The sequence below is a fragment of the Dromiciops gliroides genome, chromosome 6 (genome assembly GCF_019393635.1).
Source record: "Dromiciops gliroides isolate mDroGli1 chromosome 6, mDroGli1.pri, whole genome shotgun sequence".
NCBI classification, from domain to species: Eukaryota; Metazoa; Chordata; class Mammalia; order Microbiotheria; family Microbiotheriidae; genus Dromiciops; species Dromiciops gliroides.
The window spans coordinates 234,823,632-234,835,437 of NC_057866.1; the positions used below are offsets into that span (position 1 = coordinate 234,823,632).

Here is an 11,806-nt window from a genome sequence, read left to right on the forward strand (position 1 = left end):
AGATTGACTTCCACCTTTATGAGAAGCAGGAGGAGAATAGGCTCTTGCTTCTTTCCTCAGCTACCTTTAGGAGGTTTATTGGGATAGAATTGTATCTATCTACCACACCTCAAATACTAGTAGTCTAGGGATATGATACAGTACTCAATCCACTGAACCAGCTAGATACTAAAGGTTATATAGTATAGTTCTAGGAGTGGGATAACTGAATCATAAGGTATACACAGTTTCATAACTTTTAGGACTAGTTTTAAAATGCTTTCTAGAAAAGCTAGATGAATTTACACCTCCACAAACAGCGCATTAATGTATGTTTTTTCCACAGACCCTTTAAAAACTGTTATTTTCTTTTTCTGTCATCTTTGCCAATCTAATAGGCATGAGGTAGAAGTCAAGAGTTGTTTTAATTTACATGTATCTAATTATTAGTTACTTGGAGCATTTCTCCCATATGGTTGTTAATAGCTTGAATTTCTTCCTTTGAGAACTGCCTAGAGTAATTGTCCTTCTATAGCTATCTTCTCTCTACTCTCGCTATATATACATATGCATCCTTTATCATTGTTCATTCATATTTACTTTTTTACTTCTCTTCACTCCTGTGTTTGAACTTCAGAGTTTCTCTACATCTTTGGTCTTTTCATCAGGAATGATTTATAGTCCTCTATTTCATTAAAGATCTATTTCATGCCTTTATTATTATACTCAATTTTGCTGGGTAAGTTATTTTTGTCTGTAAGCCTATATCTTTTGCCTTTTTGAATATCATATTCCAAGTTCTCTGTTCCTTCATACTGGTGGCTGTTAAATCATATATGATTCTGACAGTAGTTCCATAGTACTTCAATTATTCTTTCTGGCTGTTTGAAGTATATTTTTCTTTGACCTGGAAGCTTTGGATTTTGGCTATGATGTTCCTAGTAGTTTTCATTTTAGGGTTTCTTTCAGGAGGTAACTGGCAGATCCTTTCTAGTTCCACTTTGTCCTCTGGTTTCAAGAGATCTGGGCAATTTATTTTAAGGTTTCTTGAAACAGGATATTGATATGGAAAACGAAGAATTCATTCATAGCTACAGTTGCCAATCAAAACTATAAGCACACAGAGGCATTTTTAATAAATGGTTTATTATATGTTTGGAGAACCAGTTTATAGTATCCAAAATGACTAGTGAGCACTAAATGGTTTCCAGAATTCCTGTACAATCTCTAGTTTACATAAAGCTCTTCCATGTGGGAAATTGCATGTGAAGCACATTCTACAGGATCATAAAGATTAGATTTGTTTGCAATTTTCCATTACATTATGATAAAATCGATGTCCAATAAAAATAACAATAATGGCAAATCTACAAAAGTATGACACCATTGACTATAAATTATTATCTATAATCCAGATCAACTCTGGATAATATTTATCTTCAATTAATCAATTATTCCTACTATTAATTTGGCCTATATTTCTGAATTTTAATATTGCTCCTTGATTCTAGTTTCCTTTTCCAAACCCACACTAGAATATCAACTTTTGTGAAATTAAGCTTGAAAATCATTTGAAGTCTTCTCAACTCTCCAGAGAGAAACTGGCTCCTCAGAAGACAGAATCTCCTATACCAGTTTCTAACAGGTAGAAGCTTTTCTGTAAAGCTTTTTTTCTTTTATCTTTCCATTCAGTTTCCTGAATCTCCAATAGCCATTGCAGATTCCAGTTACTCATTATTTTTGCTGAATAGACATAAATTCTGCTCTCATAATTCTCACTTCTGTTTTGAACCACACAGGAATAGCATTTTGTCATTCCACATTCTCAAATTACACAGGATTCTCTGTCTCATCAAGGGTTGGATTGTTTTCCTTTGTTTTACAGAATTTATTCATAGATGCTTGAACTTGTTTGCTAGATCTGGAGACAATATTTCCTTTTGCTGTTAAATGGGTTTTTTTTTCCTATTGATTTGTCTGTTTATGTTCAAAGTCCTTGAATTTTCTTCTTCCTGAAATTTTTGGTAATTTCAGTCTTTTCCCACATCTTTTTTTCTCCCCTCTTGTTTACTGACTCTCTCCCCTCTGATGGTGGTTTCCTTGGAGACTGAATCTCAAAGTGTCTCATCCTCCTCCCATGCTGGCAATTTATGGTTCCCCAGACTAGGTAGGTATCAACCCCAGCTGATTTTGGGTTGATCAGAACTGGCCCCATCTGGTCGTTGTACTCTTTTCCTCAGATGTATGTAGCACAATGTCTGTGTCCAGTACTGGTGACCTTTTTTATTCCCTCTATTCCTCAGTTCTCTGGCCTAGCACTGGAAGTTCAGAGTTTTGTAGTGATGTTTTCCTCAAAATCAACAGTTCTGAACTTTGCAGTACTGATCCTATGGGGTTGCAGCCCCTAGCAGGCTCTTTTTTTTCTTGGAGGGCAGTGGCCAAACTGGCTGTCGAGGCCCAAAGAAAATTTCACAGTCTACAGCCAGCATCTCCATGGCACTGGAAAGAGGGGGATCCAGGTGAGGGGTAGGTTTTGTTATAAGTTTATGCTGTGTCCTTGGGTCTGCTAGTACGGCCACCTCAGAGGTGGGAAAGGGGTGCTAAGTGAGCTCAGGGTCAATAAACATCACTTTATAGGTTTTGTGTTTTCTTTCCTTTTCTTTTGGATTCTTTTGTCCTAGATCACATAGGTAATTGAAGTTGCTTTATCTTTGGTGGATAATTTCTGTTTTGGAGAGGTTCGACAGGTTATACAGATCAGATAAAATGTCTAGTTCATCATCTTGTTGCTCATGTGACCCAAAAGAAGGCTATATCTCCAATAGCTTATAAATGACTTGCAACTCAAAAAAATTCCATTGCAAGTTCCTGGGTTAGTTTCTCTTTATACTTCTATAATATGTCACTTTCCTTTTAGTATACTACTCAATTTCTCAGTCTTCAAATCTGCTCTTAAATAATGTTTTCTTATTTTTCAATTATATTATAGCTACCAGTTTCCTTTTCCCACTGTTTCTATCTGTGTGATTTGCCACGTTTGCTGTGTTTTAGACTAATTCTTAACTTTTTCTTTCTTTCATATTTAAACATGCTGGTGCTTAAGCTAGGAGGCAGCTAGATGGCTCAGTGGATAGAGCACTGGATCTGGACAACAAGAACAAAGTACTTAAGCTGCACTGGGTGTCTACATGTCCAAATACAAATTTCCTTTTTTCTACCTAATTCCTTTAAGGGTTTTATACAATAGCAACTAGGTGTGTATGTATACATATATATATACATATATATATACATATATATATGTATATATATATATATGGCTATTTTACTTGATAACAATTGCCACTGAAAGGAATTTTTAAAAAATCAAATACATATACACACACACACACATTGCTTCAACTTGCTAAGCAATTGAATTCATCTAGATTATTTATTCAAAATTGACTCCTGGGAGCAACTGGAACCTTTCCAGCCTAAAGAAAATGAAGCATTGATTTAAAAAAAAATTCCTTTCAGTGGCAATTGTTATCAAGTATCAATAGTTAGCTAGTAACAATAGCCACTGGGAGGAAGTTAATTTAAATAGTTTCTAGTAATAAATCACCTTAAAGTTTGTCTTGAGAGAAGACAGTAGTAAAATAGCCACATTCTGGAGCTCAACCCACAGTAGGGCTAGTTAAAAATATTCACATTTTAAAATTTCCAACATAATAATCCATAGTAAATCCAGAGAAACTTCACTATGAATTTCAGTATAAACTGTTTTGTTCCAATTAGGATTTGCAAGTTCACATCCAAACATTATGACATTTTATTTTTCTTCTTGTAAAGAATAGTTATTTGAGGTTTTTATGATCCCATCTTTTGGCTAGAATTTTTTAAAAGCCTCGGCAGGCGCACTTGCCTGGGTCTCCGCAAACCTCACAGTGCTCCACCCACTGGTTGTAGCCATTGCCATGGCACTGGCACCTCACATCATCACCACTGGACAATGCCTACATGGGCCTGGCAAAATTATAATGATTGGAAGCCCAGTGAGGGCAGTCATGTGACTGTCAGAGCCAATTGGCAGGGGGGGGCTGTGTGTGGTCAGTCTGGGGTCTGCTGGGAAGAAGGAAGTTTTTCCGCCACTCTAGCTTGAAGCTGGAAGGTGACAGGACGCTGCTGTGTGTTCTCAGCTGATTCCTGGGCAGTGGTGTTGTTCAGATTGTATAATTTCCTTTTCCCCATTTTATTTCCTTCCCTTGATCCTACTGATCCTGTTTGTGTTTTTTTAAGTTCGTTCTTGTTAAATAAATCCTGCTCTGTTTTGAGGGAGGCTGTCTGTCTCCTTGCCCCAATATTGCAGCGAGCCACTTAGCTAACACTCCCCAATTAAAAATAGGTCCCCACATTCTGTCAAGCCATAAATTTAGTCTCTTTTCCACAGATCTCAAGATCAAGAGTCTTTTTTTAAACTTAATTTTGTTCCCATTATAAGTTGTACTATCTCTCTATTTTTACTAATTAGCCAGGTAAGAGAAAAATTAGAAAAATATCCATTTTTCTTTTTAATCTAACTCCTTTTTAAAAATCAGAGTTGTTTATCCTTCCTAAGAGATAAATACATGAAAGGGAAAAAAAGTGCTTCCCAAGATTCAATCATCCAAACAACCATTAAGATGATGGCTAAGACTTTTCTGAGATTCATTCCAATTTTGCTCCTACACATTTTCAGCACTTAAGTAGTGATTTCAGTTTAAATGTTTTTTCCTACAGTTTTTTTCCTTTCCCTTTACACTGATAAATTCTGGAACTGCACAAGGTACACAAGCAGTAGGGCAGCATTCATTTTGGGGAGGCAGGAGTACTTTGAAGCTCCCTACCCTCTTTGTACCAGATGCTATTCACTTAAGACTTAAACAAAGAAGGCACAGTAGAAATGATAGGCAGTTATAGCCAGCTGTAGATATGACAGACAGACAGACAGACAGACAGACAGACCTGACAAACAGGACCAGAAAGTTCTAAGATACTCGGACAAAACCCAATAAATAGAAGAGTTTTGCGTAAACAAGAAATCCCTGGGGCTTTAGGCTACTAAAATCTGGTTCAGAGACCTTTCTTTAGTCAATATTAAACACTGTCAGCTGACACCAAGTGGTTAACCATAAAAAACCAAGACCCCATTTAAACTATATCTACTTACTTTGTCCTGAAAGGTTCAGATTCTTCACACCATAATTTGAAAGATACAGTCACAAAAACACACGAGGTACTTACTCCTGAAGCTAGTTAAAAATCTAAAGAAGTCAACTTAGATAATAGGAAGTTGTGGTAGGAACAATATCTACTAGAATACCACCATGTGAGCTAATTGTTCCCTTAAAAGGAAGGGAAAGTAGCCCTGAGCCCTGATTTGTCCAGAGAACTAGGGCTTCAGATGTTGACTTGGCTTCCTTGTACTTGAGACATAAAAAAGTCATCTCACAAGGAATCGGTGCTCCTCAAACTTGATGGATATCTTGCTTGTGTGCAAGTTGTCAAACCTATCTGACCCAAATTGTACTAAGCCTTTAAGTACATTTCTGTATGGAGATGAGGGGGACTGCATCTAATCATTCTTGTCTCTCTGTGGATTATGCTTTCCATGTTATTATTAAGTAAATGTCTGTTTTATTAACAGTTGGATGGACTATAATTGTCTCATTTTGTTCTAATCCTGAACCTGAACTAGCAGACCATTTTCAGTCAGGCCTGGCCCACAATAGATGTTAATAGGAAAGAGCCATCTCTTTGTGAAATAATGGGACTGAAGCTTTTTTAATTTTTGGCGACCACAATTAAGATTTTAAACATCACATCTTTTAGCTCTAATCTATGATCCTATGAAACTGGAACAATTGACAATAAGACAAGGAAATTGATACTCATCTCTCAGAATCTTTTTCATAAGACACACTGGTCAAGACACCTACTTTCAGGTCAATTGTGTGTAATCTAATTAGGCAGTATAGGTAAGGATCCAACCTTCACTGGGCTCTCTTCTATAGATTTAAAAGATCTCTTGATGGGGCAAAATTTGTGGAAAGGCTGTAAGGGGAAACCTATGTCAGCATGCCAGGTAGGAGAGCAAGGGGATATCCACACTACATATACCAATTGGGTGCCATAGGCAAACTTCATCTGAGATGAATATAGCTGAACAATTTACATATGCTAAAAACTAAACTTAAAGGAGGATAGTGTGAAGTTATCTGGAAGAAGGATGATAAAGTTAGAAGACTGATGAGAGTATACAATGCTAGGACAGTCAGTTTAGCTCAGACACTGTATTAGACACCTACTATGTGCCGGTCACTCTGCTAAGCTCTGGGGAAATAAAGGCAAAGGACAGTTCCTTCTCTAAGGGATCTCAGAGTATGATGAGGCAGATACGATGCAAATGACTATGTACCAACAAGCTATACCCAAGACAAATTGTAAACAATAGCGGGAAGGCACGGGAACAGGGCTGGAAAAGCTGGCTAGAACTGAAAAGGGCCTTAAGTGCCAGCCCGGCTAAGGTATTTCTATTTTATCCTAGGAGCAACAGAGCCACTGAAGCTTTTGGAGCGGGAAGTACCACTGTCAGACCCATGATTGAGGAAGATCTCTCCAGCAGAGACAGGGAGGATGAATTGGGGAGAGACTTGGAGAGGCCGAGAGGCCAATCAGAGAGCTACTGAATTAATCCAAGAAAATGATAAGGGTGGTGGCTGTGTGAGTGGAGAGAGAAGCACAGGTGTAAGAGATGTAAAGGTAGAGATGACAAGACATAATAATTGACAATTGCTTGGAGATGGGGTTTAAGCAAAAGCCTAGAAGGATAGGAGTAGGCATGACAGAAATAAGGAAGGAGGAAAGGTGGCCTGGGGTGGGGACCAGAGTCATCAGGACTTAAAGGAAAGTGGATTTATCAAATTTCTGGGTAGGACCTTCTGGCAGCAGCAGTGGGGCACCCTTTAAGATAGCTCTTGCTTTAAGTTAGTGTGTTTTTTTGTGGGAAGCTTGAACTTAACTTAAATCACCATATTATTTTAAAGTTTACAGAGAGCTTGCCTCAGAATAGTCTGTAAATGATAAATAGTGGGGCAGCTAAGTGGCACAGTGGATAAAGCACTGGCCCTGGATTCAGGAGGACGTGAGTTCAAATGCGGTCTCAGACACTTGACACTTACTGGCTGTGTGACCCTGGGCAAGTCACTTAACCCTCATTGCCCTGCCAAAAAAAAAAACCACACACACACACAAAACCCCAAAAAATGAAGGGTAAATGATAGATTTCTACTCCCACTTTCCAGAATGAGTCTCAGAGGGATGCAGAGGGACTTGCCTAAGATCCCACAACCTAAGAAAGACATGGAATTTGAACTCTGAGCTTCCAACAACAGAATGAGAGCTCTTTCCACTCTACCACACTGTGTGTCAGGGTGGTATGGGCTAAAGGGGCTGGATTTGGCAGCAGAGAGACTTTTTATTCCACTCCCTGCCCTATACAACCTTCAACAAATCACTTAACATAGCTGAAAGGGGTTGGACTTAACAACATCCAAGGCCCCTTCCAACTCTGAATCTAAGGCCTTCTGATCCTGTGATCACACATGCCTCCGATGCAAAAGTTTTACTGAAGAAGAAAACATGGGGAAAAAAGCAAAATTCTTATAATTATTTTTGTTTTTGTTTTGCTTTTTTGTGCAGGGCAATGAGGGTTAAGTGACTTGCCCAGAATCACACAGTTTATGTCAAGTGTCTGAGGCCGGATTTGAACTCAGGTCCTGCTACATCCAAGGCCAGTGCTTTATCCACTGTGCCACCTAGCTGCCCCCCAATAATTATTTTCCCCATGAGCAAATTAAGCAAATGCTCATCAGTGAAAGAGGTCAAAGGACCCTTAATGAGAGAAAGCCAAACAAAGATATCTGTGGGAAAACAGTGACAATTCTTGAGTAGAACTTAAGAATTTTATCCACTCAATCCCAAAAATATTTATTGAGGCCCAGAAAAAACCAAACCTTGAAACTTGAGGAAATCGTACTGAAATGAGCACCAGTTGGGCTGGAGAAGGAAGCTGGTGTCCCTTCCGTGCTCTTATTAAGTAAATGGATTTTGGATGAAGAGTTGGATGGACTATACTCATCTCAATTTGTTCTGATACTGGAACACCTCCCAGGGTTGCTGGGAGAAGAGCCCTTTGTGAGGTCAGTGTGATTCTCATGCATAAGGGGCACAGGGGAGAGCAGGAGGGCGTGGAGGAGGAGGCCGAGGGGTCAGAAGAAAAGCACAATCTGGGAAGTTACAGAAAGGCCTAACTCGGCACAGCGAGGCACAGCATGTTCTGCACGGTCACATCCCCACCCCTATAGGTGGGAGGGCAGTGCTAATCTCCAGGAAAGGGGCAGACGCTTTCCACTCTACATGATGTTCCCCTGTCTCCCCCACTTCTATTTCCTCCTCTGCTGCCTGAGGAGCTCTTTGGGGAAGAGCCAGGACTTCCTAGAGCCACAAGTTCCACTGAAAGGTCCCCTTTCCCACGTGCAACAGTATGAAGTGGTTGAACCCCTCCAGTTACCTGTTTTAGGGATTCCAAGAGAACTCTCTTCAGACGCCCTTGTGTATCCCGAGACTGTGCGCTACCACCTAGGCCTGAGAGACAATAACTTCACCCTCCACCTCCTTAGAAATAGGTACTTGGTGGGGTCAGACTACACAGAAACCCACACCTTGGCTAATGGCACAGAGGTGACTGAGAGGCCAAAGGAAGAGAAACACTGCTTCTACCAGGGCCATGTGGAGGGGCACCGGGATTCCTCTGTTAGCATCAGCACCTGTTATGGGATCCGAGGCTTTTTCCAGATCGGCCCTACCATCCATCTGATTGAGCCACTAGTCCAGAATGACAGTATCCAGGAAAGACATGGCAATGCCCAGGAGAGACATGGCAATGCCCAGGGGAAACATGCAGTCTATAGGGAAAGGCATTTTAAGAAAAAACGGAGCCCCTGTGGTATCCGCAGGTCTGCCCTACGGGGAGAACTGGAGAGAAAGATGGATACAATCTACACACCCCGGAGCTGGGTACCTGGATCCATCCCAAAAGAAACTCACTATGTGGAGCTCTATGTGGTGGTGGAGTACACAGAGTTCAAGAAATATCGAAACTTATGGGACATACGCAATAGGGTGAAGGAAGTTGTAAATCAAATAGATCGGTTTTATCAGCTGCTCAATTTCCGAGTGGTTCTAATTGGTCTGGAAATATGGGACCAAGGTAACAAGGCCTCAATCACCAGTGACATACAGTCTTCCCTGAACAGCTTCCTGAAATGGAGGGAAAATCATTTAATCAAGAAGAAGAAACATGATAATGCCCAGCTGATCACAGCATTGGATTTTGGAGGCGGCGTTGTGGGACTAGCCAGATTAGGTGCCATGTGCACACTGGGTTCTGGGGGTGTGAACCAGGACTATGAGTCACACCCATTTGGACTAGCCACCACTATGGCTCATGAGATGGGACACAACCTTGGCATGGACCATGATGAAAACATCAAGGGCTGCCATTGTGAGGTCAGCAAGGTGCAAGGTGGATGTGTCATGCAATCCATGGGGTCTGAACATGCCTACCCCAAGCAATTTAGCAGCTGCAGCAAGGACAATCTGCAGAAGTTTCTTAGGGGGATTATCTTTCGGCCAAGCTGCCTGACCAATTTCCCAGACCTGGAGCAGATTGAGGGAGGGCCTGTGTGTGGGAACAAGTTTGTAGAACGAGGGGAGGAGTGTGATTGTGGCCCTCCAGAGGAGTGTGTGAACCAGTGCTGTAACCCTGTGAACTGCAGGCGGGCCCCAGGAGCTGACTGTGTAGAAGGGGAATGCTGCGAGGCATGTCATATCTCAGCAGCTGGAGAACTCTGTCGGGATGCTCAGGACATGTGTGATCTGGCTGAGTACTGCAATGGACGACAGGCTAAGTGTCCAGAAAATGTATTCAAAGAGAATGGCACACCATGCTGGGGGGGCTACTGTTACAATGGGGCCTGCCCCACTTATAAACAGCAGTGTGAGGCGCTCTGGGGCACAGGATCACGTGTGTCCGCTGACATATGCTTCTGGATTGGGCTACCCAGAGGATGTGCACTAGCCGATTATCCTGCCAAAGAGGGTTTCAACAAGTGTGGGGACCTGCACTGCTCCAGGGCAAGCACAAATCCCCCCTCCAGGGCTCTGTGCTCCTTCATTTTGGGAAGTGAAAGGTGTGACCTGGCTCTAACCCAGAGCGAAAGCCATAATCATTTTGAGATTGTGGCCACTGGCACGAAGTGTGGTGAGCGGATGGTGTGCTACCACAGACGCTGTCAGGGCCTCAGTGTCTATGGCTCTGAGAACTGTTCCAGTCAGTGCCATAATCATGGGGTCTGTAATCACAAGAGAGAATGCCACTGTGAACCAGGCTGGGCTCCACCATACTGTCAGTCGAAATTCTCTGAGCTCAAATCATAAATATTCAGCCCTGGGTGACCCAGGTGGGGGAGGGTTTTGGAATATTCTGGAAAAAAAAAAGATAAAAGATGAACAAATCATTGGTTACAAGTGGAGTAGGCACTTTTCATTGTTCTGCCTAGGGACAGAGAGGTTTCCCCCCTTAAGAATGAAATTTCCTCATGGTCCCTAAGGATAGGAATGAATAGCCTGCCCCCTGAGGCTTGGTAATAATGTAGGGCTATCCAGAAGCACAACAAAATAAGACAGTCTTAGAGCCTTTCTTTCTGTCACTGATGTCCTTGGGGCATATGCCCAACAGTATGATACTGGTTCAAAGGATCTGAATTCTTTAAGTGACCTTTCTCACACAGTAAAAATTGTTTTCCAGAATAGTTGGAACAATTCACAACTCCACTAATAGTGAGTGTGCCTGTCTTCCCACAACCTCTCCAAAATCTAATATTTCTATTTTTCATGATTTTTGCCAATTTGATGGGTATTAGTTGAAACCTCAGGTTATATTAATGTCCCATTTCTTTTATTATTAATGGTTTTGAATGTTTTTTTTTCATATGGTTGTTGATCATTTGTCCTCCTTTGGCAAAACCATATCCATTTTCTTTTTATTTTTTTAAATTAAGTACTATCTTATTTCCATTTTATCCTAGGAAACAGACCCAGAAAAGCTAAATGAATTTCCCATATTCTCTTAGTGATGGGAGTTGAGGCATTTCAAAGCCTTTTCTACCTCTCTATAAAAGCTAAAAAAATTAAAACTCTCCCTTAAGAACCAACAGGGTAGTGGCAGCTAGGTGGCACAGTGGATAGAGCACCAACCCTGGAGTCAGGAGTACCTGAGTTCAAATCCGGCCTCAGACACTTAACACTTACTAGCTGTGTGACCCTGGGCAAGTCACTTAACCCCAATTGCCTCACTAAAAAAAAAAAAAAGAACCAACAGGGTAGGAAAGAGACATCAGGGAAAGGTCTGAAAAGGAGTCCAGGGGATAGATAAGGGTGTAGAATGTCATTGATAGCATGGTCCCAATCCATGGACAATGTGGAGCTGTAACAGAATTGGCGGGATGTCATAGGGTGTAGTCCTTGCTAGGCTAGGGCCACAATATTTATGGGAAATGTTCACTTCACCTACTCCACAGGGGCCAGGAGCAGGAGGGGAAGGAGAGAGAGGAAAAAAGGGAGAGGGAAGAGGCATCCCTCTCTAGGGCAGATTTACTGTTGGCATTTCAAATAGAAGGAAAGTGGTCAGATACAAGTGGAATAGGTAAGGCTGCTAGGCCATCTGCCTCTGGTTCATTTGAGT

The 11,806-nt window shown here is 41.3% G+C and overlaps 1 protein-coding gene across 1 annotated transcript; it reads left to right on the forward strand.

Annotated features, from left to right (window-relative positions):
• The first annotated feature begins 8,421 nt into the window (after nt 1-8,421).
• LOC122732244 (disintegrin and metalloproteinase domain-containing protein 8-like) lies at nt 8,422-10,500 on the forward strand. Its single transcript, XM_043972337.1, has 2 exons — nt 8,422-8,889; nt 8,932-10,500. The coding sequence occupies exons 1-2, from the start codon at nt 8,422-8,424 to the stop codon at nt 10,498-10,500; spliced, it is 2,037 nt and encodes a 678-aa protein (XP_043828272.1).
• The last annotated feature ends 1,306 nt before the right edge of the window (nt 10,501-11,806 follow it).